We start from the raw sequence: 25,262 nt of genomic DNA, 5'->3' as shown, positions 1-25,262 counted from the left end.
GAAGCCATGGAACTCATCTTTCACGCACCGCCTTTTTGCGAAGAAAAGAAAAATGCTACCGGACAATTTTTCCTGAAAAATAATTTACGCATAATATTTTTTATAATATTTTATATAAAATATATTTTTATAAAACGTCTTATAAAAATAATATTATTTTATAAAAATATCTTCATCTTATAATATTATTGTGAAATGTGTTATAAAAATGTGTTATTATTATTATTTTTTTTTGCCTTAATGATTAAGAAATTATTTTAATAATATTGTAAATTTTTTTAATTTTTAAAAATATAAAAAATTAAATAAAAAAGATTAATTAAAAAAAAACCTTTTTGCTTTACCCATCTCATGCTAGCACTGCTCTTTTGCGAATCCATGTAAAAAATATTTATCAATTTTATAAAAATAAATTTATCAATTATTATAATTTATTAAAAAAATCTTATAATTTTGATGTATAATATAAATTTATAAAAAAAAATTGTGTTCTTAAATTGACGAGTAGAAATTAGAATACATCTAATAAAATACTTAAATAACATAATTTCCTTTGATATATTGTTCTGCACCAGTAATCGTCCAACCAGGTGTTCAATTCCACTGATCGACCTATCCGGCGATATTCACAATAGACGACGTAAAAAACTTGTCAAATTTTCAAAAAAATACAGGTGGCTTTACTAAAACTAGAAATCGGGTTTAATTAATAAAAAAATGTTTTGGCTAATACAAAAATTTCACAAAAATATCAAATAAGTTATGAATTTAATTTTACAAATTCTATTTATGGCCGTAACACTTGTTTATTTGCACAAGTCGTCGTTATAGTTAGAGAACTGATTCTTGATTTAAATGCAACGATCAAAATGCCTTCGTTAAAATAGAAAGACAACCATATTTCAACTGACCACTATATTAAATAAAGACAGTAAAGTACTACCAGGAAACGATGAAACATAATACGACCCCATAAAGGCTTTTATTACAACCACAATTGTATGATCAACTGACCGAATCACAGGTGGTATCCTGTATTCACAATAACCTACTGCACAGACAACAACTACTATTAATATTTACAGGAAAGAGCGCCCAAGACCTGACTCAAAACGCCGACTTTCTCCTAACTAGGTTTCCCCCAACTGTTAAATATGTGTCCAAGCATTTAAGGGTTCTCTCCATTTGAACCAAGGAATGAGAAATCCGAGTAATTATCAAGCCACTGAACAAACTAAGCAGAGGACACAAACGAGCTGAGCAACTCCGCCAACCACCAGGACCATATCAAGAACAATGGAGAACAATAGCCATACATCCAGCCCCGACGCATCATGCAAGATTTCATTGGCTCGGATGAAACAACAACTACGCCTTAACCACTGCTCGAGCCTAGACCAGAACTGGATGTCAGCAATGCTATCAGACTCCCCCCATGCACCCTACCTTCTGGAAGATATACCGGCACCGATGAGAGGTTCCCCTCCCCAACTGAGATTTGAGCAATTGGGACTCCAAATTGCTTCAAATCAGAATAAGCTCTGCCCACCAAAGCTTCCATATTGTTCCCCATGTTCGGAACATCAACATTCATGTCCCGACTGATGACCTCTCTCTCTTGCTGGTTAAGGTTGGGATCCTGAACCATAGGTCCCAGGGTAGCACCACCATGAACCCTCTTATCCTGCACCAGGCCACTATGGAGAGTACAGAGACCTGATTTGCCCCTGGCAAAGGAGTTACAAGGACCACTGGAATGGATGCCATATTCTGATCCAAGATGGCCCCAAGAACACCTTTTTCCTCCACCATGTGCCTTGCAAAAATCGGTGCTTCCTTGTGCACTTTTGCCACACCCTTCAAACTTGCATCTCTTGCCCCCACCATGACGGACACAATAATCTGTCCTCCCCCTTGCACTCTTGGTGCATTCTGGCACAGCGCACCTCTTACCGCCCCCATGTGCTACACAGAAGTTAGTTCCTCCATGCACACTCTTTGTACAAAACCCACCACCTTGGAATGCACATCTTTTCCCTCCACCATGGCCCTTGCAAAAAGGTGTGCTCCCCTCAGCACCCTTGGTGCAACCTGGGGCCGTACAGCGTTTCCCCCCACCGTGGGCCTTGCAAAACATTGTGCTCCCTTGTGCACCTTTAGTGCATCCGGTAGCTTGGCACCGTCTGCCACCTCCATGTGAGATGCAAAGACCTGAGAGGCCTTCTGCACTCTTTGTGCAATTATCTTTTTGACATCTCTTGCCACCACCATGCCGGATACACAATCCTGATTTTCCTCTGGCAGCTCGAGTGCAACCCTCTTGACTGCATCTCCGTCCACCACCATGAGCAATACAGAAATCTGTGCGCCCTTCTGCACTCTTAGTGCAACCAAGGTATTCACATCGCCGACCACCCCCATGGGCCTTGCAGTAGACAGTCCTACCCTCAGCTCCCTTGGGGCAACCAGGTCTCTGGCATCTCCGACCACCACCATGAGAAATACAACGGCCTGAAGCACCTCTGGCTCCCTTTCCACATCCCTCAACTTGGCATGTCTTAGAACTACTGCTACGATGTTGTGATTGTTGCTGCTGTGTTATCCCGGAAGTACAGGTGGCTGAGCTTCTTGGCGGTGTTAATATAGTTGATGAGAGGTCTGGAAAAATAGGAGTTGGATCGTTGAAAAGGACGCTAGGCCGTGTGTCAATTGGATTCTGTAGAGGAAAAACAATTCCTGGTTTCCAACGACACGAGGTTGATCCTTCATCAGCATTTTGGGCCCCGCCAACAATTTGTGGCATCTCCATGCCCAATTGAAGCGGAGTAGAACCAAGATGGACGCTAGTGATGTCAGATTCAGTGGGTCCAGTAGAGAGACTTAACTCCAAGTCAACCTTGGACAGCGATTCCAGTGGTTTCAAATTTGAACTAGGGGGTTCCTTTGGACTGGGTACTTTATCACCACCGATATGGAGTGAGAAGTCCAATTCAAGATCCATTGATGATTCCTCATCAGTTTCTTTGGCTGAAGACATTGTAGTGCAAGCAGTTGCAGAACTTCCCTTGCTGTCGGAGGAACTGGATGAACGTCCTAGCCCAAGGGACAATGAAGAGCCAACTTGCTGGCCAGTAGAACCATTCATAAAACACCACTTCCTTTTGATTCCCTTTGAGGTGGGCACGCAAGGTACAGAAGAACCAGGGGAATCGAGCCGTAAAACAGTATCCATGTCATATTCAGCTCCAGCTCCGCCAACTTGAACTGAATTTCCCAAAATCTTGAATGCATTAGAAGAATGATTTGCATTAAACACCAAGTACCAGGACCTCGCATCCATGAAATAAAAGCTTGATACTTACAATGCTACCAAACCCAATCTCAATTGCAACAGAACAGTCAGCCCGACTTCCGAGGAGAAGAAAATTAGCTACAAAACTAGGGTTAGATGTCTCTAAAAGAGTCCATCCCACCCCCACTAACAAATCCAGAAGTGTCACACCGATCCATTTCCTAAAGTAGAATTTAACCAAGCTTCAACTGATCAGTTGGAACAAGCGTAGACGAATTCTCTTAGACTTGATTTCTTCACAAAAACAAGATGGCAGATAATCATCCTGTCCCATAGGTCATGTCGTTAGATCAAGGAATTGTTGCAAATAATCACAATACCATTTTGAGATACTAGACATCAACAAATTAAGATGCAAATAATCACAATACCATTTTGAGATACTAGACATCAACAAATTAAGACTGCTTCCCCCATGTTCATGTCCTCAAATTATCAAGGCAGTTCCAAATTTCACATATATTTACATGTCAAAATAAATTTTCCAAAATATATGCATGGTATCCTAGAACTTCAGGTAAATATTTAAGAACCAACAGACAATCAAACGACATAATCCTAATAAGCAATGAAAAGAAAAAAAACTATGAACTCAACAAATTGTTTTTTCTTGTTTAGCAGATATCCTGTTCCTAAGGTGGATTGTTGCACCCACAGATTGGATTAAAGGTACCAGAATATCATGGGCAGGGCAAATGAGGTCTTTTTTCTAGGAATATTTTGAGCATATAAAATATTTTGTATCTTGTTGTCTTTTTCATCTCTGGAAACCACAGAACTGACGACTTTTGGATGTTAAAATCTAAATGGAGAAATGAAACAATATTGTTTCCCTTTTTCCTCTAAGAATGCAGAATTACTGGAAATGTGGAAATGGATCTTCAAAAAAGATGATACCGAAAGAGACCTTCCAAAGTACACATCAAACACATGAAAGCACTACTCCCAGGATACGAGCGAGAGAGAGGGGGGGAGGGGGGGGAGGGGGGGAGGGAGGGAGGGCTCAAATTTGTCGACAATAACTCACATAATATGATTACAAACTATAAATTCGCTAAGTCTAAGACATATAGTAACAGAAGGTTTAGCATGTGCCACAAAATTTCATATTTGTTCATCAGAACACGTTGATCTATAATCTTCAGCCGATCTAGCATGGAAAATTTCAAGTGAGTTTCCTTTCTTCAATAAAAGAGACTTCCAATAATTTCCAGCAAAATCACAAGAAAACAAAACTCTAAACAATATTTTTTTTAAGTAAGAAAAATTTATTCATCAAATGAAATAGGTGAAGCCCATGTACAAAGGAAATATACGAACTCTAAACAATATTAAAGATGTTTAAGTATTCAGGATGATTCGAGTAGAAAGACTCGCAAAAATTTTTGATATTATAAACATATAGAGTACGTCCAGTACAAAATAGTACCTTCGATTACAAGTTCCAAAATGGAAAAGCAGAACTCAGAAGAAATTGAGCAAGCCACTTTTCTTGTGCAGCAGAAAGCAAGAGCTGATCATAGCCTGCAGCAAAAGCACCTACAGCCCCAGATACCTACGAGGGACAAATAAGATAATCAGAAAAGAGAAAACCCCAAGCGAAATAAATAATTATAAAATGAATGTGTAGAGTATTTGTAGCGTTGGTCATCAGACAATAAATTTAATGGCAAACAGAGAATGAAAATATAATTATTACTACAGCACATATTGATATATGTAGCAGTATTAAAGCTCAGAGATGGAAAGTATGTGAAATAACAGAAAGAACAAGACTAAACGTATCCAAATGTATTAAAGTCCAGACAATACATTGATATATGTAGCAGTATTAGGGCCCCTTTGGATAGTGAGATCTAGCGGTATTATAAACAAGACTAAACGTAGCAGTATTAAAGCTCAGACAATAAATTGATATATGTAGCAGTATTATTAGCTTGTGAATAGTGAGATGAAATGAGATGAGTGGAGATGGTTTGTGAATAGAAATGAGATTATTAGTTAAAATTATACGAGATGAGGTGAGATAGTTTCTATAGGCCTAAATGTATGCCCCTCAACCAGTGAAAAATGTACGGAATGATTGTTAATTGAAAAAAAAAAAAAACGAGGGAGAAGGAAAGCTTGACAGTTTTTGGTCCGTACTATATTTAATGAGGAACTGCACTAACTGAAGGTTAACTGAAGAAGCAAAAAATTCCAAGGTTCCATTTTCCTGCGAGGTTTAGGGTTAACCAAGCGCATTAAAAGAAACAGATAACGTAAAAATAAAGCAGAAATTCCAATAAGCTATATTTATCGTCTTATATGGTAATCCAGAAAAAGAAACGATTGAACTCGATTTGTGCTTATAATTATTTCGCTATATTAACTTCAGATCTTTCCCAATCTTAAAAATCTGTATGACCAGAACGCAAGCCTTAATAATGACCTTTGATTGCCAAAGGCCCGTGGCCTAATTGGCATAATCCCAATCTCCAAAATTGAGGTTGGAATTCGAAACCCCCCTCCTTCAATAAAAATAAATAAAAAATAAAAAAATAATAATGACCTTTGATCTTTTCCTGGACCCGCCCTAAAAAGATTGGGTTGAACAGGAATCTCTACAAATCTGGGAAGAACCCACAAAAAAGAACAGGCCAATAGCAACTCTAAATTAATATACTCATAAAACCCCAAAAATACTAGTCTTTTTCATCATACGAACATCATTATTGACTTAAAACATTATTTATTTTCTCCATCTCAGCATGTACAATTTGCTTATGAGCGAAGTTGAGCCCGAAAGCACATGCCCAAAAAAATCCACCAAAGATTAACCAAAGCAGCTGAAATCACCTAAGATTTTACGAACTACAAAATTGAATGTGTGTTTCCGAGTGGAAATAATAAGAATTCCAGTCAGGAATTTAAAAAAAAAAAAATCTCAATCGCCAAAGGAAACAAACCACGAATAAGTAAGCCGTTGTTAAAATGAATCCACGAATCGGTTTATCTAAGATTAAAAGGAAACAAGTGGTTTTTTGCGAGTTTATTAAACGTAACTCGTACGTGCACCTAATCTTCAAGCACACAAAGGATTTCGAAAAAAAAACCATGTGTGTGTGTGTGGAGCACGCAAAGTTCTGATCAGTTGCCGAGGATTTCCGAGAAAACAAAATAAAAGAAAGAAAGCCGGAATTCGCAACTATTTGTTAAGCTGTTTCAGCTCAACCAAAAAAATAAAAGAGAAATAACAACAAAACATAGTGCTTTGTAATCGTTTCTTCGCCTGGCGTTCCTCAGCAAACCGAACAGAGGGAGAAAAATTGAATCAGAAATCAAAGAGCACCCCGAAGACAGAGACCAATTTCTTAAACGACACAGTTCAGGAACCCAAAATCGGGGAGGGATCTTAGATTAGATAGTCGAACGGACTAAGAAACCTTACCGTGAAATTTCTACTCAATTTTACAATTGCTGTGTGGCGGCGATCAATAGGAGAGGCCTAGGGCATGGAGCCGTCGGCTAGAGAGGGAGAGAGAGAGAGAGAGAGAGAGAGGACGAGGCGACGAGAGACAGGGAGTGTGTTGGAAATGACGAAATGAGAGAGTACGACTAGTCGACTACGCGTGTTAAGAAAGTGCAACTGTGCAAGACCGGACCATGGGTTTACTCTTCACGATAAATTTATAAATATCTTAACCATAGTTTGTCGACAAAAGAGTTATTATTCGCATAAATTTGTTTATAAAATAATATTTATAAATTAACATAAAATAATATAATACATTAAATCTATTTTATATCGTATTATCATTTACAAATTTTATAATTGCAATAACAAATAGTTAGGACAAACGAAAATGTAAATAAATAAAATGCAACTAAATATTATGGTTAAACGCAATATTTGTAATACGATTGGAAATTTCTTTGGTTGTAACGTGCCGGTGCCTATTCTCGCGCTAGACAGTGGAGATTGTATTTTATTATTTTGTCCTGTTTAAAGTGTCGGATAAATACAAACATTGTCGCAGTTCACACATTTAAAAAATATAAATATTGCCGAGTTGAACTAAATATATATTTAAACTATATCATAGTATTGGATTAATCAAATGTCAATCAAATCTAAATTTTAATCAAATCACTTCAAATCAAATTATGAGTTACTGTAAATAAAAAATCAAAATCATATTTAGTGAGTTAATGTTCACCAACTAAAAGAATATTTTATTAAAAAGTATTACCAATTTTCTCACTAGCTCATGAGTCTCCTCTCTCCATCTCTCATCTATTTCTCTTTTTTTTTTTCTTCATGTTAAATAATTTGTTTAAACATTAAAAATTAAATTATTAATTAATATATAAAGTATATTTGTAAAATAAAAAAAAAAGAAATAATTATTAAAATATATAATATTATATTATTATTTTAACTTTTAAATAGCTAGTCAAATATAGATTAATCTCTTCAAAAATTTTGATTTTAGCTAAAACCTCAAGTTTTAGTCAAAATTTAGACTTAACCATTGCCAAAAGCTCTTAGTCAGTATAATTGAAAATTAAAAACTTTAAAATGAAAAATTTACTCTCTATTTACAAAAACCCATAGAGTTTATATGATTATTTTTATGGTACAATCTACTTACCAAAATCCAGAAGTTTAAAAATTAAGGGCATGTTTTGACATTTGAAGTATCTTATAATTTTGTGAAGAACAATAAAATAGTTTTAGTGAGAATATTTTATTAGGTTTTTAGAAATGAGAGATAAAATTTTGAATAAAAATATTATAAACTTAAAATTGTTTGAACAACATAATTTTTTAATATTATTTTTTATTTGAAGTTGGTAAAAGTTGTATTTATTTTTGTATTTTGTTTTAAGTTTATAAAACTTGTATTGCTTTTTGTGTTTGGATAATGACTAGAAGAAAATGTTGAAAAATAAAAATTAAAAAATATTTTATATTTAAATGATGTTTAAAAATTTTAAAATGAAAAGTTGTTAATTAAGTAGTATGGAGGGTATATCCTATATGTCGACTTATAAATAGAAAAATTCTGAATTTATTAGATAGTTGATTTCGATTTAAAAATATTATCAAAGTTTGCTTCGAATTATCTCAATTTAAGGCTTCGTTTGAAAAGTAAATCCGTCTCAATTTATTTCAACTCATTATTATAATTTTTTTAAATCTCAATACAAAATATAATAAATAATTTAATTTTTTTAAATCTTAAAATAATAATAATAATAATAATAATAATAATAAATATTTTAATAATATTTTATCATTTCAATTTAACTCAACTCAACTCAATTTAATATCCAAATGCACTATAAGAATTACATGGTCGATGCAAACTCGAGTGGTTCTTGTAACGTCCATGCGACTCTTCCTGCATGTCAACTACAACACGATATTTATATAGTTGGCAACGTCTTGTCATTGCTCTCAGTGCTTCCAAAAGCATAAAAATTGCAAAAATAAAAAGAAATCTGCAAGGCTAAGTCATTTTCCAAAGTTTCTTTCATAGATGGAGAAAAGAAAAAGCTACAAAAGAATGGTGCTCATGGGAGATCAATCGCATCATTGATTTTCCAACATTTTGAAAAGTCAAAGATGTTTAAAATGGATGAAAAAGGTTAGGTAATTAATTCCCTTACCGTTTTCATATTAACCCTCTAATTTTTCGTTTATTTTTATAAATGAGATAAGATAATATAAGTAAAATTAAAAATTATAAGTTAAATAAAATATTATTAAGATGTATTTTTTTAATATAATTTTTATTTTAAGATTTATAAAAGTAAGATTATTTATTTTATTTTATATAAAAATTTGAAATAATTATAATAATTAGATAAAATAAAATAAAATAAGACGAAAATAGTTGTAAAAATAAACGAGTCTTAAATTTCATGACTAAGGGCCCATTTGGGTGTTGAGATAGTCTCAATCAATCTCATCTCAACATCACTTAAATATAAACATTTTCTTATTTTTAATTTTTAGATTTTTAAATTTTCAACTTTCATATAATTCTTATAACTTTTAGAAACTTATAAACAAAACACAAAAAAAAAAAAAAAAATCAACCTTTTCAATTATCAAAATAAAAATATTATTATAACAGTATTTTTATTCAACTTTTTATCTCTCGTTTCTTAAAATTTCATAAAATATTTTAACTCAAACTATTGTATTATTATTTATAAATTATTTTATTACTATTTATAAATTTATCATTTCATTTTTTATCAATATCCAAACGAGGTCTAAGGCTAGACCTCTAAGCGTCTTTTTTTTTTTTTTTTTATAATCAATTGCTTTTTCATCAAAGGTTAAAAAGTGCAGAATTATTATTATTTTTCTAAAATTTTAATATTTAGGAAAAAAAAACACATAAATAAGCCTTGCAATTATTTCTCTTACTATAATTAGAAATGGGTAGATTTTTCTCTTAACATGCCTTATAATAAATTGATAATTATATTATATTCCTATATTTAATTGATTTCCTTTTGGGCGGGGAGGGGGACTTCCCTAGTTCCTACTTCCTAAGATAGACTTTGGAATATACCACTTAATATTCGGTTCCATGGTTCCGCCTATTATGTTTCACGAACAAATCATTCGCCTGACAACCAATCCCTAAAAGCTAACGGCATCAACACTTTTATTATTATTATTATTATATATTTATTGGTACGATTACATGGTTGTCTGTGTCGTGTTTGGACACTCCCCTTCAGCTCCAGCACGTGACCCCCGTCTCACCAAATCCGATCTTTTGCCTACCTCGTTTCTCCCAGAATATTTATTTCTCCATTTTTTCGTGGGACCGGGGAATATCGTATTTATGTTGCCATAATCTTTTTATGCAGTTGTGTTTTTTTCCGCCTTTTGGCATATTCTTTTTTATCTGCAAGTCCGATCACTCATTTAAAAAGAAAAATGGAGTCTATTTTATAAAAAAAAAAATTCTATAAATATAAAAATATTACATAAAAATAAATTTATAAATTAATATAATTTTGTAGAATCTATTATTTTACAACAAAAATAATTTTATAATATGATTTATCACATCAAATCACATTCAGTTATGATTTACTTTCATATAATCATAATTTGATACATTATGTTAAATCATAAAACTATTTTTAAGATAAAATAAATTTAATATATCATATAAATTCATTTTAATTTTTATATAATTTATTTGTAATTATATTATTTTCTTTTCTTTTATAGAATCTCAGGGAGAAGTGGAGTGGTGGAAAAGTAAGCTTGTACGAAGCCAAAGCGAAAAAAAAAAAAAAAAAAAAAAAAAAAAAAAAAAAAAAAAAAAAAAAAAAAAGAGAGGTTCAGAGGTTGTAGAGAGGGATTTGTCTGCCTCCTTTTAGGACTTTTTGATTCTCTGTGAAAGGTCTCACGGATGGTGGAGGGAGTGCCACGTCGGCTAAGTCTTGCCACATCTTTATGTATTTCTATCTTCAGAATGCACTCTTCCCCACACCATACAAAAGGGAAGAACAATACAAATTCCTTTCTTCTTTCTGTAAGACCTGCATTGACATTAAAATAAAATTTAAAAAAAAAAAAAAAAAAAACAAATAGAAATCCTACTACATGAAATGAAAATGGGGGCACACTGAATCATTTTATTTCTGGGATTGTATTTTACTCTAAAAAAAATGGCTGAGAGTTTCTAACTTTGAGCCAATGAACATATAATAACCTAAGCTCCATTTTGTGAAACCAGAAAGAGCTAACAAAGCCATGAAATTCTTGAACTTTGCTTCAACAATACATGAAGGAAGCCACTATCAAATTGGTTTACTCTGGCTAAAGGTTTGTGACCTAGTTAGCATAATCCACAGCCTTCAAAATGGAGATATGGAGTTTGAAACTCCCCTCTAAAAAAAAAAATGGTTTACTCTAATAAAGAAAAATATAATTATCACTGCTACAACAGTTCTTCCATGATGGACATGGAGGGAATTTATGTTCTATGAGTCATACAGATTTTAACCCCTGATCAAGTAGAAAATGTGGGAACTTTTTTCTTTTTTTCTTTCCTAAATTCTAGCTTACTATCTCAATCAATGTTACTAAGAACACCTCCAATGTATGCAATGACCTGCAAGGAATAGAGGACTCTGTTAATTTCCTTATTGCATACAAAGAAAAGCACTTCCTCAGTGAATAGATAATTTCTAAAACAAGTATAATGCTTCCACCATTAAGATATAATAGTTGCAGTTAAAGTAAGCAGTGGGGCCCAAATTGTAGAAAATGTTTCATGCATGTTAACAGATGCAACTAGGAAAGTCTCTGGGGGAAAGAACTTGTCTGATTGTACAAACATATTGTTCCACCATATGGGTCTCTTTAGGCACACACATGTGCACGTGATATAGTTGACTCATTTGTGGCTGATACATAAAAATCTGATAGTTGCATTGTTGGACTACATGCCTCTCAACAAAAGAAGAATACCGATGCCTAATTCCTTAGGATAATCGGTTGGGCGGTTTTCTAATAAAGAAGTGATCTACTGGCTAGATTCTGTACGATGATGTTAATGTGTTTCCAACATAATAGATTCTGGATATAAGCATCTGGATAGTTTTGTAAAAGTTTTTAGGATTTCTTGATGATGTCTTATTAGTCTCTATTGAGGAATAATCACACATTGCATGTGGACAATGTCTTGGTAATGTTTATAAGAAATGAGTAATTCTCTCTGATAGAATCGGTTTTATGAGATGAGTTAGACCCATGAATTTATTCAATCTCAAGTTAGGAGAAGGCTCATGGAATTTAACTTGGTGTCTATACTTCTCACGAACAATATCACAGGGAGTTTGTAAGAGCTAATGAAGATTGAAAGCTAAAAACCAACCTTTCTCTGACAAAGATATTCCGAGAATAGAACCACCCAAAACTGCAAGCTGCATGAGATAAGAATTTGTCAAATGCAATAGGCCCACATACATCAACAGGTGCAAAAGAAAGGAGGAAGAGCTGATCTAATCTAGAAAATGACAGAAATTGGATACAATCGTCTATTAATTCCAGACCGCCCATGGAGACAGGCTTTTGCGTCATATACATTGTACAAAGGCTATTAATAAGAGAATATTCTATATTCCATACAGAATACAATTTGAAGTTCAATACGCATTGCAAAGTTATAGCTAACTTCTAATTTGTAATTGACTTGCACTACTACTGAGTGCTAAATCATGATTATGCCTCCAAAGCTTTGTATTCATATAAAGAAATAGAAATTTACCAAAGTGGCAACGCCATGACTAGCTAGTGCTCCCCCAATGACTCCAAGAGGGGAAGATGTTGCAGCATAAGAAAAGAAAAACCAAACAACAGAAAATATAGACATTGTTAAAGTTGTATTTTCTGCTTAATCAAATTTCAAACGTTTTATTATGTATTTCATCTTATTTTGATCAAGTTTACTGCATATTATGGCCAAGGAAAATGGTCTCCACTAACCTATTATTTACCTCTTATTCATCTTCTGCTTCTGGACTGCCACTTAAGGTGACATCAAGCAAGGTTGAAACCCCAAAATACACCTATATCAATGACAAGAAGCACACCGGCATAGCTTACCTCATCTGCCAACATGTTTTCTAGAATTCTAATGGTTGCTACATTGCCAATGTGATATCGATGCTTGTCTATGAACATGCCGCACAATTCTTTCTTTCCAGCCAAACATAAAACGAGGAAAAAAAGGAAACTTACCAAGAGGAAAACTGCAGCAATGTCATCAACGGGCAAATCAATCTCACCAAACCTGTGATCAACAGACCATATTAGTGCCACATCTAAACTTAAAACGATCATTTTCAACTAAAGGTCATATCTGGTAGAACTGAGTAAATTATGCTACAGATCATACTTTCCAACCAATTTCCAGACACAAATCTTCCAAATTATTAAAAGATACATTTCTAGCTTAGAAAGCTATTTTCAGGATGATTGCTTGCATTTTATACACATTTACTGAAAAGGGTCGCCCAAGAACAACAGATATAATGGGTATTTCTCCGCAACAAATTGGATGAAAAATTCAAGAAAAGTCTTGAATAGTAGGATTTCATCAACATGCTAGAAGTGCCTGCACAGAACATTAAAATTATTGATCAATTCCCTCTTTCCGCAATAAAAAAAGGTCTTGTCTCTCAGTTTCGAAAAAAAGATCAGTAAGAATGCCTGCAATGAAATGCATTGATAGTGTAATTGTGGGAGGTGCACCATTCCCATATATTAAATCAATTTTGGTAACATTCAACAAAAGACCTAAAGATTTTACATGCAACCACCAAAGCAAAACATGTGCTAATATCACCTAGGTCCCCTAACGAAGGGATTTGCAGCCACTGGCAATATCTGAAAGAGCAACTACTGGTTGAGAGCCGTGAAGAGTGAGAAACCCAAATATCAGTAGATACTTCATAATACAACCGAGTGAATGATTGGAAGCAAGGATATCTGTAGATACTTAACATTCCCTTCTAGAATCATTCTTTGCAAGTGGTTTGGCAACAGTCCATCACAAGCGTTGATTCTATATTCAGTTTTCAGGTCATGTAGTCAAGACACCTTAAATCTTGTTTCAAAATAAAAAATCTTCAGTCAGTCTACAGACATAACAAGAAACCAAACTTGACAATTATGTGTTGGGGAAATCAACACAGTGGAAGGGATAAAAGCGGTAATAAAAGAGTACACTTTACGCACTCAGTGACACCAAGAATTTAACGTGGTTCGGCAACTGCCTACATCCACAGAAAAAAGCTTCACTATTAAATAGTGATACACAAGAAAATATTACAGAGGAAGAGAATTACACTCCACTCAACTCAACTCTCTTCTTTTCTCTCAGAACTCTCCAGGCTCTCTCTCTTTTCTCTTCTCTTCCTTGGGTGTGAATTGAAGCTCTCGTATGGAGCTTCAATTTATAGACGAGGATTGTGTATGAATACATTTAATTTTGCATTCATTTGCTGGGCATTGGGGCGTTGAGCGTTGAGAGATGAGTGCTGAGCAATCAACAATGACTGCTCAGGGCATGGACTTCAACAATTCTCCCCCTCCATGCCCATTTACCTAGATGCTATCCATCCCAGCTATGTCTCTACATAGCTCAAGCTTCTCACTTGTAACCACCTTCGTCAGCATGTCCGCTGGATTCTCTTTCGTATGGATCTTCACAAGCTTCAATAGCTGTTGTTCCATCGCTTCGTGTATCCAATGATAGCGGATATCAATATGCTTGGTGCGGGAGTGGTACATTGAATTCTTGCTCAAATCTAGAGCACTTTGACTATCACAATGTACCATGTAGTCTTCTTGACTAACCCCTAGTTCTTGGAGAAAACGCTTCATCCACAACATTTATTTCCCAGCTTCTGCTGCGGCAATGTACTCTGTCTCAGTTGTAGATAAAGCAACACACTTCTGCAATTTGGACTGCCAAGAGACAGCTTCTCCTGCAAAAGTGAAGAGAAATCTCGAAGTAGATTTCCTGCTATCCAGATCTCCTGCCATATCTGAATCTGTATAGCCTTCCAAAACTGGTTTAGCTCCTCCAAAACACAAGCACATCTTCGATGTACCTTTTAAGTACTTGAGAATCTACTTGACTGCTTCCCAATGATCATTTCCTGGATTTGAAAGGAATCTGCTCACCATGCCTACAGCATGAGCAATATTTGGTATGGTACAAACCATTGCATACATCAGGCTTCCTACTGCTGAAGAGTAGGGGATTACTTCAATTTCTTCAATCTCTTTCTTTGAAGAAGGACACGAGCTCTTGCTCAACTTGAAGTGGTTAGCAAGTGGAGTATTAATTGGCTTAGCATCTCCCATATTGAAACGTCTGATGACCCGTTCAACATATTTTTATTGTGATAGTTACACCCTTTTGACTTTCCTATCACGAACAATCTTCATGCCCAAAAGTTGCTGTGCTGGGCCTAGTCCTTCGTGTCAAAGGACTTGGATAGTTCATTCTTTAGTTTGTTAATCTTGGATCTATCCTCATCAACGATTAACATATCATCAACATAAAGAAGGAGTATGAAAAACTTGTCATCCTGGAACCTTCGAACATAGACACACTGATCTACAACAAGTCTCTTGTAACCATGACTCATCATGAATGAGTCGAACTTCTTGTACCATTGCCTCGGCGCTTGCTTGAGGCTATAGAGACTCTTCTTTAGCTTGCAGACTAAGTGATCTTTCCCTGGAGCTTCAAACCCTTCTGGTTGCTCCATATAGATTTCCTCCTCCAAATCTCCATGGAGAAAGGATGTCTTCACATCCATCTGTTCGAGTTCCAAATTCAAGCTGGCTACCAATCCGAGTATGACTCGGATTGACATCATTTTCACCACCGGGGAAAATATCTCGTCAAAGTCGATTCCCTTCTTCTGTTGGAATCCTTTGACAACCAATCTGGCCTTGTGTTTTATCAGCTTTCTTTGGCCATCTTTCTTCAGCTTGAACACCCATTTGCTCTTTAGGGCTTTCTTTCCTTCAAGAAGTTTCACCAACTCATAGGTCTGATTTTTCTGCAAAGAACTCATCTCTTCTTGCATTCCTTGCACCCATAGGCTTCTATCAGCATGAGTTTAAACTTCCTGGAAGCTCTCTGACTCCCCCTCATCAGTAAGCAGAATATAGTCTGATTCCGGATATCTCATCGACGGAATCAGTAGGCAGCCTCTTGCCGATCTTCTTGGTTGAGTTTCATCAACCAAAGGAGGTTCATCACCATCTAACCCTTGTGGTGGTACACCAACTGTTGGTGGAGAGGGTTCTTGCTCCCCCTGCTCGACACCCTGAGCTTCTTCTTCTGCTTCTGGATCTCGATCCTGCATATCCTCATTATCTGTGGCGAACTGTAATGGTGCAGGATGTGTATAGGAACTAAGCTCTACTGACATCGAGGAAGCTTCAGTTCCTATATGCTGGTTTTCATGGAACACAACGTCCATACTTCTGACAATTCTCTTTGTCACTAGATCCCATAATTTGTATCCGAATTCTTCATCTCCATATCCAACAAAGATACATGGAGTTGACTTGACATCGAGCTTCTGTCTCAGCTCCTTGGATAAGTGTGCAAAGGCTTTGCATCCAAACACTCTCAGGTGAGAGTAAGAGATATCTTTTCCAGACCAAACCTTCTCAGGAACTTCAAATTTCAGTAGTGCGGAAGGTGATCTGTTGATCAAGTAACAGGCAGCACGAACAACTTCACCCCATAATGGCTTTGGTAACTTAGCCATACTGAGCATGCATCTTGTTCTTTCAATGATGGTCCGATTCATTCTTTCGGCTACACCATTGTGCTGAAGGGTATATGGGATCGTCTTCTCATGTCGAATACTGCGATCAGCGCAGTATGCAGCGAGCCTTTTAGAAACACATTCTCCTCCATTGTCCGTTCGCAGGCACTTCAACTTCTTTCCCGTCTCTCTTTCCACTAGGGTGTGGAAATTCTTGAATTGCTCGAAGACCTGATCATTTGACTTCAAAACATATACCCAGACCTTTCGTGAAGCATCATCAATGAATGTCATGAAATATCTATTACCTCCTAATGACTCTTCTTCCATGGGACCACATACTCTTCCCTTCGTAGAGGAATTGAACGAGTCTCTGTGTTGTTTGCCAAACAAATAGTACTCACGAGGGTTTAACGCTATTCCTTTGGCAACCTTAATGAGTGCCTTCTTCGCAAGCGTATCCAACCTTTTCTCACCCATATGTCAGAGTCTCTTGTGCCACAGATTCGGTGATGCCTCATCTTCCCCTGCATTGAGGCTATCAAAACCAATCTTCACATGGGTTTTGTACAACGTACCACAAATATGTCCTCGGGCGACAACTATGGCATCTTGTGACAGTTTCCAAGTGCCATTGCTGAAGTAGCTGTCATAGCCCTGTTGATCAAGGGCTGTTCCCGAAATCAGGTTGAGCCGAAGGTTAGGAATGTGTCGAACATCTTTCAACACCATGGTACAACTAACGTTGGTTTTTATCTGCACTTCACCAACTCCCACGATCTTCGAGGAACTAGCGTTCCTCATCCTTACCGTACCAAAGTCTCCTGCTTTGTACGTAGTGAAAAATTCACTATAGGAAGTGGCATGGTATGATGCTGCTGTGTCTACCACCCACTCAACATCATGGCTTGCAATGTGCAGACACGTCTCGTCACTGGTGGAGAGTATTGCCACATCCCCCGAAAGAGTGACAAGGGTTTCACCATCTTCTTTCTTCAGCTTACTGCTTTGACCTTGTTCCCTTAAAAACTTGCGGCAGTTTTTCCTTATGTGGCCTTATTTGCCACAATGGTAACATTTCATGTTACCCGTCTGCTAGTTCCTGCTATTGCTGGACCTTCCACGTGGTTGAGACTTCCCTCTGTTTCTGCCTCTACTTCTCCCCTATCATCACCTCGAGGCCTTTCTCTACTCTCGGTGACAAGGATATGAGTTTGATTCATGCTTGTCTCTTTTCGTCTGGCCTCCTCATTAAACAGGGCATCCTTAACCATCGTCATGGTAAGTTTGCCATCTGGAGTAGAGTTACTGAGGGAAACCACCAGCGTCTCTCAACTATCTGGTAACGAACTGAGAAGTAGCAGGGTTTGTTCTTCATCGCCAAGATTCAGGTTGACGAATTCGAGCTGGTTAACTAGGTTTTGAAACTCGCTAGTGTGCTCGGCAACATAGGTGTCGCTCTTCAACTTCAAGTTAACAAGCCGTCTCATCAAGAGGGCATTGTTTCGAACAGTCTTAACTTGATACCTCTAACTTTTTCCAGAGGCTATATGCATCTGTCTCCTGGGCCACATGGTGAAAAATACTATGGTCAATCCATTGTCTGATCTGACCGATAGTCTTCTTGTGCATCTTTCTCCACACTTGATCCATAACTTCATCTGGCTTCTTCCCTTCATCTTCCAAAGGGTCAGACAGATCTTTACAGTTCAATAGATCCTCCATCCAAGGCCTCCAAATACTGTAGTTTGAGGCAGTCAGCTTTATCATGGTGCCTGATGCTGAATCCTCCATGGATTTAGACTGATTCTAAATACAAAATATAAGTACAGGATCTTTGAAGTGGAATATCACAAAATGGACAGCACCTTTGTGTCCGGAACGCTTGATTTTGTTGGAAACGAGTCTTGTTTCATCAAAATCGGACTCAAATAGCACAATGAATGAGCAAAAGAACCAAAACAGGAACACTGTCGGACGTACAGCACGTGGCTCGACTAACAGCGCGTAGGCGCATGAAGATCACGCGCTAGAACCTCACTGGAGTGCGTGGAACGCGTAGGCACGTGTATCTAACGCACCTTCTAGATCAAGTGCGCGTGGACTTCACGCGCAAGACTCTCTCAGGAGCGCGTGTGGCGCGTGCTGAGAGTGGGTATCACGCGCTCGTGCCTCTCCTGGGCAGGTGCGGTGCGTGTCGAGAGTGGGCTCACTCTCTGATATTTAGGTGGCGCGTGGGGAGCGTGCGGCATCCGTCCGGCCTCTGGTTTTTACCGCTTTTCTTGTCTCGATGAGACTAACACAGTGGTATGCTCAAATTTGAAAACTGAGCTACACACTAAGAACGAGTTTTTTGTAAAAAAAAACTCTTCCCAACAATTACTCTGATATCACTTGTTGGAGAAATCAACACAGCGGAATGGATAAAAGCGGTAATAAAAGAGTACACTCTACGCACTCAGTGACATCAAGAATTTAACATGGTTCGGCAACTGCCTACATCCACAGAAAAGAGCTTCACTATTAAATAGTGGTACACAAGAAAATATTACAGAGGAGGAGGATCACACTCCACTCAACTCAACTCTCTTCTTTTCTCTCAGAGCTCTCCAGGCTCTCTCTCTTTTATCTTCTATTCCTTGGGTGTGAATTGAAGCTCTCATATGGAGCTTTAATTTATAGGCGATGATTGTGTATGAATGCATTTAATTTTGCATTCATTTGCTGGGCGTTGAGCGTTGGGAGATGAGTGCTGAGCAGTCAACAATGACTGCTCAGGGCATGGACTTCAACATTATGATCAATGCAAGCAAACTAGAAGAACAAGGCGCACACATCAATGTGATGTGTACATGTAAATGTTGTACCATTTGTGGGTGTGTGAATGGTTTATTGCAGTTAGCCTATTGAGATGATATTAGATGATTTGAGTTGTGCTATAAATAGTAATGTTTTATGAGTCTTATTAAAATGTGTTTAAATGTAAATAGATTGAGATATGTATTTAAATATATGAAGTAATTTGAGATGAGTTTAACTTTTTTTAAAAAAAATTGAAAAGGTAACGAGTCTTATCAATAATTGATTTGAAATAAATTGAGATAAATTGAGTTGGTCAGACAAATCGATACCACAAGAGACAGAAATCACAGAAGTGTGTTGAAAGTATATATTTGTCCGGCCTCAACTTGTTCGCTTAAGCTTTCGGATCTAATGTCCCAACATTGTATATCAAAGAGAGGCAATCAGGATTGAAGAGAATTACGTATCAACATTGTAAATCTATTATGTATCAATCAATTAGCCAATTCAAACAATAATGAAGACTAGAAACTGTGGGAAAAGTCGGTTACTTCCTATGTCAAGAGAAATCATTTTTTCTTTGTATGCATTAAATGCAATCATAAAGAGAGAACTATGGCTTCTAGGTGCAAGACTTGATTTGTTAACCTAACTTAAAGTTTGTCATGTTTTGTCTAGACTCTATCCTCACCTCCAAAAATATGCAACTCTCGTCTATAATAGCATGCATCTTAAAGTTGAGAATGGAGAGAAAAGTGAGAAGAGAGCTCAAGATTAGATATACGACGTTAGTCAATTGAGTATTTTCTCTCTTGTGAAAATGTGAGGCTTGGGTGTATTGAGGCTTTGGGTTTGATTAATTTGTTACCGCTCTTTTGTATTCTATCTTTTGATTAGCGATTTTTTTTTTAACTCGTCTCCGCTATTAGATGTAGGCTATTCTTCAAGCCGAATTATATTTCAAATCTTGGTGTCTTGTATGATTGTTAAAATTTATTTATTATTATTTTTTTACTTCTTGACCATCATAAAATCTCCAATTGTCACAAAAAAAATTATTAGCTTTATATTTAAAGCAACAATTGAATACTTAAAATGAAAGAAAGTACACCTATATTTGTGCATCTTGATAAATTTAATAAAATTATTATAAATCTAAGGAACATTAAAACATAAAGCTTGACGAAGAGGACCAAGCTTTAATTATGTTGTGATCGTGACTAATTTTTTTTACAATTGAACGAACTCTCTCTCTCTCTCTAAGAAAAAGTCTTAGAATATTAATGGTTTTTATTATAATTGACGTGTAAGGTTTTTAGTTAATTGTGAATTGGAGGTGTCAATAAGCGAAATTATAAATAGATTTTTTGAACAAAAAAATGAAAAGTTTTTGATTCAATGTGTTAGCTAGGGAGAAAAATGGTTTAGACTGTCAACTTTTGAAGGCAGAGTCTAATTCCCAAGTAGTTGTAATGCATGATTTTGTTAGTGGCCCATGCTTTCTAAGAGCGGGCATGGCCCAATTACGAGTTTAAGGTTTGCGAAGTTTTGGGCCGTAATAAACAAAAGTTGTATGGATCGTAACGAAGGCCCAATCGTTTGTATTACCAAATGTCGTTCTCAAAGTGATGGAACATTAATATAATATATGAATAGAAGGGACAAGACCTGAAACGTCTTTAGAACTTCAATAAAAGAAAACATAAAAAAACCTTGAGAATATCACCCATCAATTGTCGTTCTCAAGACTACTCAAAGTACCGATGGAATAAAACTGAAACTGTCTTTGGGATAACTTGATCAAGCAAAAAATTGAGACAATCTGTTATTATTGATGATAATTGATAACCACTTCATGATACAAAAAGATTAGGAAATCATGAAAGAGTTAATTAACCCAAATTGGATAGAATTATTTCGGATGAAACTGATGATCTTCTTGTCCAGTACTACTTTAGAATTAAATCCAGATTTCAATGAAAAAGGATATTGATGATGAAATGGAACTACTAGAGAATGATTATGCAGAGATCGAACAACCACATGCATGCATGCATTGATGCATATGGCTCGCAATCAAATCATGATGTTGTCACCAACACTCGTACAACTTAATATCAACACGAAGCCGGAAATAAACTTCTCCCTCAAAGGCATCAGTCATCAAAGTGGCTATCCCTCGAGACATGAAAAAATCACCAGTGCCACCAACCACTGAAATATCCCTAGTCTTGTTCATTATCGGATCTGCTCCGGCAAAGTTTATGCTCCCCTTATGCTGTGTAGAGTTGAAAACAAATGAGAACCCAAACCATGATGTGAAAATATCCTTTTGGTCGTAAAGATAAAACCCTTGGGCACGACCAACTGGGGTTGAGTGCAGATTGTTGTCCAAGGTAATGGGGTCGTCGAACACAACCAAGTCACCAAAATGGTTCTGTCCTGCCATTATTGTCGTGTTGGCCCCAGCTGGTGCTCCTACAATGGCTGAAGTTGCATTCTTCGAGTTTCTGCCATTGAAAAGAATGTCATGGAAATAGAAAACCAACCTTTTACAAGGCAGTCGAGCCTTGATTTTCCCGGCGGGTGCAGCGGTAGTACTGGATACAACGAATAGAAAGATCAGGAGGAAGAGAGCTAAAAATGGAATATTTTTAGACTCCATTACTGTTAGCTAGTTCAATGGATAGTGGGTTAGAAAGAACATGCAAGAAAGTAGATCATGCTTCAAGGGGACTGAGGGACTAACAATATATATATATATATATATATATATATAGGATTAAGTAGACGTTACTATCGATTTCAAAGAGGCGTTATAAATCTTTGGTGAAAAAGAGATGATCCTTAATTAGTTGACAGAAAGAGAGTTAAGTTAATTATATATCCTGATCTGAGCTATTATTTCTTTGTTGCTTCATTTCTACGAAAAGCGACGAAGCGTAAAGCGAATTATGATGATCATAATGTAAAGTTGCTGCTGATGTTTGGTTGACTGTCGAAGCTCCACGTTTTATGAATAATCATAAAGTGATATGAAGAAAATTAGGTCGGATATTCCCATCAACCTGATTGGTTTGTCTTACCCTACTAGTTTTAGAAATGAGAAATAATAGTTACAGTAATAAATGTGTAAGTATCGTGTAATTATTTAAAAAATAAATAAATAGAAGATCTATATTAAAAAATTAATTTTTTAATAGTAAACTCCACTTATTTTTAAAGCGACTGTACGACATTTACACACTTCACAATTATATGTAATATTACTCTTTAAAAATATTCCTTTCTTTTCAATCCTCTTAACTACTTTCATCAATAACTCTATTCAAAAGCTGTTACACCACATGACATTATCTATTGTATAATTTGATTCGTAATATTCAAGTTTTAAAATTTGAATATTACAAAGTAAATTATGTTATATGTATAATGTGTAGTGTAAAAACATTTGAATAACATTTTTCAACTACTTTTTTATTAATATTTTTGTTTCCTTGTAACAAAAACCCGACCAATACTTTAATTATTAATAAAATTAAAACACCGTCTTTCTTTCTAAAAATAAAAAATACCTCACTTCAATTGGTACCACCAACCTTAGATTTTTTTTTTTTCGAAAAAGATTTCATTTCATTCAATAAATCTAAATTACAGTTGTGATTTATTAATACAAAAAAAATCTAAATTACAAGCCAAATTATGCATTTGCTCTATAACACCATTGCATATTAATTTTTTTATGACGAATATTATTTTAATTTTTATAAAACCTTATTCTAACAGAAAAAATAATCTCTAAAAATAAAACTAAACGACTTGTCTTCTAAACAATAGAAGCACGGACTCCCTCTATTTTCTCCAGGAGTACGGAACTCTGACACCAACCTCAGGATAAAAAGTCCGAGTAGTCGCTGAATTATTAATTTAATAGAGCCATGCAGTAGGACGGCAATTGGTACTGTACGTAAGAACTATCAATCCGGCCAACTTCAAAAAAGTGAAAATTATTGCTGCACTTTCTAGTTGGAATCATGCTTTGGCTCGTTTGAGATCCCCTTAATTAATTTCGTTCACCACCACCGACAGATCAATTAATATACGGGCAAAATTTAAATTTCTTAAATATAAAATGAAAACTAAAAAAAAAAAAACAGTTTAAGCATATATAACTTTTAAAATAAATAAAAAAAATACCATTTAAAAATAACCCACTCCTTCTCCAGTCATTTTTAACAGGCTGGACGTGTTGTCCACGACTGTCGCAATCCAGTCCTCCGGCTACCTTAGTGAGCTCGACCTCGCCGCCATCTGTGCGCATAGCCTCCGATCCGCCGTCATCATTGTTATTTGTTTCAATTTCTTGCGTTTCTAGCCATTTCCAGGCTTTCAGTGGGACGGGGCATTGGAATTTGGTGCGGTCATCTTGAGCCGGGCCCAAATTTATAGTTGGGCCCGATGAAACTTTATGCCCAAGCAACACTTAATTGTTGTGAAGAGAAATAAATATTTTAATTATAAAGAAATTATATAAAAATAAATTTATAAACTTCGATCTTTAATTTTCTTATTGAGAAGTCAAATGCATGCCAATTGGTGAAAAAAAACCTTAGCTACTCTGGCCAACACGTTAAATGTAAAATTGAGTATTGATTTCGCCGTCTCAATAAATAAATAAATAAATTTTGATGGGGGCAAACAGTCCAACTACTGATTTTTAATAGTGAATTATACCAATAGTAGCTGTCACATTAGTGAATGCTATATTAATATTATATTTAGAATAAATTTATTTGCAAATTTGAAAATTGACACAATAACAGACTAACTTACTAGTGATGTGAAAGCTATACAATAAATGATGCGTTTATATGTGATCCGCAGATTTGCAAATAACGTAAGCCTTACATTTTATATTTATAGGTAGCAAGACTTATTCAAGGTAGGGATCTTATAAGTGGAAATCTGTTTGTGATCTGTCTTATTGCTTGAAGAACAGAAAAGAAAAAAAGAAAAAGACAAAAGAAGATTTACATGCTCAATTATATTCAGGTCATCGGGTGATAGAAAAATATGTAGAACGTACGTTAAAGACAAGTAATCACTTTTGATAGCAAAGCAATGAATCAAAGTTTCAATCTTGATCTATACATATATATATATATATATATATATAGATCCTAAATTTGTAAAAATAACTTTTTAATATAAATATGTACATCATACAACATGCTTTGCATGGAGATTAATTAATACGATAATGGGTAATTAATGGGATCCATGCAGTCGAAAATTGGCCTGCGAAAAAGGGTTAAGTTGGCCGCTTGGGGGGCTGCTAGCTAGTAGCATTAATCTTATTCTTTGTCATTGTAAATGATGTCACGGAAGTATAAGGTAATAAAAGTACCGCGTGCATGGTCATGCTAGTGTTTCTTGCATGCCTGCAATGAACGCCGAAGATTAATATAGAGCTAACATCATGAGGGAATGAAAAACAATGGTGCCCCATTAGTTATTCTTTCCTAAAAGAAAAAAGAAGGGAAGAGAAAGTTTCTAATTGAGAAATATTTTAATCACAAAATGATTATATAAAGTAAACTCACAAAATAACGTGGTTTGATATAGTACGCAGTTATATAAATTGTAAAGTTACTAATTTTATCGTAAAGTAGATCTAACGAATCACATGAAGTCACCTCATTTTGTGAGTTTACTTTTGTATAATTTTTTTGTGTATATAACACTTATATTTGTAATTCAGGTATACGTATATAGATATATG

The 25,262-nt window shown here is 35.6% G+C and overlaps 2 protein-coding genes and 1 long non-coding RNA gene across 7 annotated transcripts; all 3 read right to left on the bottom strand.

The window, feature by feature from the left end:
* Positions 1-898: 898 nt before the first annotated feature.
* Positions 899-6,987, bottom strand: LOC121236856. 3 transcript variants are annotated; one of them, XM_041133338.1, is made up of 4 exons: positions 6,783-6,987; positions 5,498-5,567; positions 4,782-4,907; positions 899-3,617 (listed from the first exon to the last, which is right to left on the bottom strand). In XM_041133338.1, exon 4 carries the CDS (start codon positions 3,338-3,340, stop codon positions 1,376-1,378), a length of 1,965 nt encoding a protein of 654 aa, XP_040989272.1. In that variant the 5' UTR covers positions 3,341-3,617; positions 4,782-4,907; positions 5,498-5,567; positions 6,783-6,987; the 3' UTR covers positions 899-1,375. The 3 variants fall into 3 exon arrangements, with proteins under 3 accessions (XP_040989272.1, XP_040989273.1, XP_040989271.1); XM_041133339.1 differs by lacking the exon at positions 5,498-5,567 and having other exon boundaries at positions 899-3,280; positions 3,363-3,617; XM_041133337.1 differs by lacking the exon at positions 5,498-5,567.
* A 4,125-nt stretch (positions 6,988-11,112) lies between these two features.
* Positions 11,113-13,641, bottom strand: LOC121237920. The gene is made up of 4 exons (XR_005935016.1): positions 13,119-13,641; positions 12,646-12,946; positions 12,253-12,301; positions 11,113-11,487 (listed from the first exon to the last, which is right to left on the bottom strand). It is a non-coding gene; the product is annotated as an uncharacterized LOC121237920 (long non-coding RNA).
* Positions 13,642-13,648: 7 nt separating this feature from the next.
* LOC121237919 (dirigent protein-like) lies at positions 13,649-22,322 on the bottom strand. Of its 3 annotated transcripts, none has more exons than XR_005935015.1 (2): positions 21,517-22,322; positions 13,649-13,987 (listed from the first exon to the last, which is right to left on the bottom strand). XR_005935015.1 is itself a non-coding variant. In XM_041134852.1 (1 exon), the coding sequence occupies exon 1, from the start codon at positions 22,143-22,145 to the stop codon at positions 21,573-21,575; it is 573 nt and encodes a 190-aa protein (XP_040990786.1). In that variant the 5' UTR covers positions 22,146-22,322; the 3' UTR covers positions 21,369-21,572. The 3 variants fall into 3 exon arrangements, 1 of the variants encoding a protein (XP_040990786.1); XR_005935014.1 differs by having other exon boundaries at positions 13,649-13,990; positions 21,520-22,322; XM_041134852.1 differs by lacking the exon at positions 13,649-13,987 and having other exon boundaries at positions 21,369-22,322.
* Positions 22,323-25,262: the final 2,940 nt, after the last annotated feature.

Source organism: Juglans microcarpa x Juglans regia, chromosome 6S (genome assembly GCF_004785595.1).
Source record: "Juglans microcarpa x Juglans regia isolate MS1-56 chromosome 6S, Jm3101_v1.0, whole genome shotgun sequence".
Taxonomy (NCBI): Eukaryota; Viridiplantae; Streptophyta; class Magnoliopsida; order Fagales; family Juglandaceae; genus Juglans; species Juglans microcarpa x Juglans regia.
This window is presented reverse-complemented; position numbering and strand designations above follow the sequence as displayed.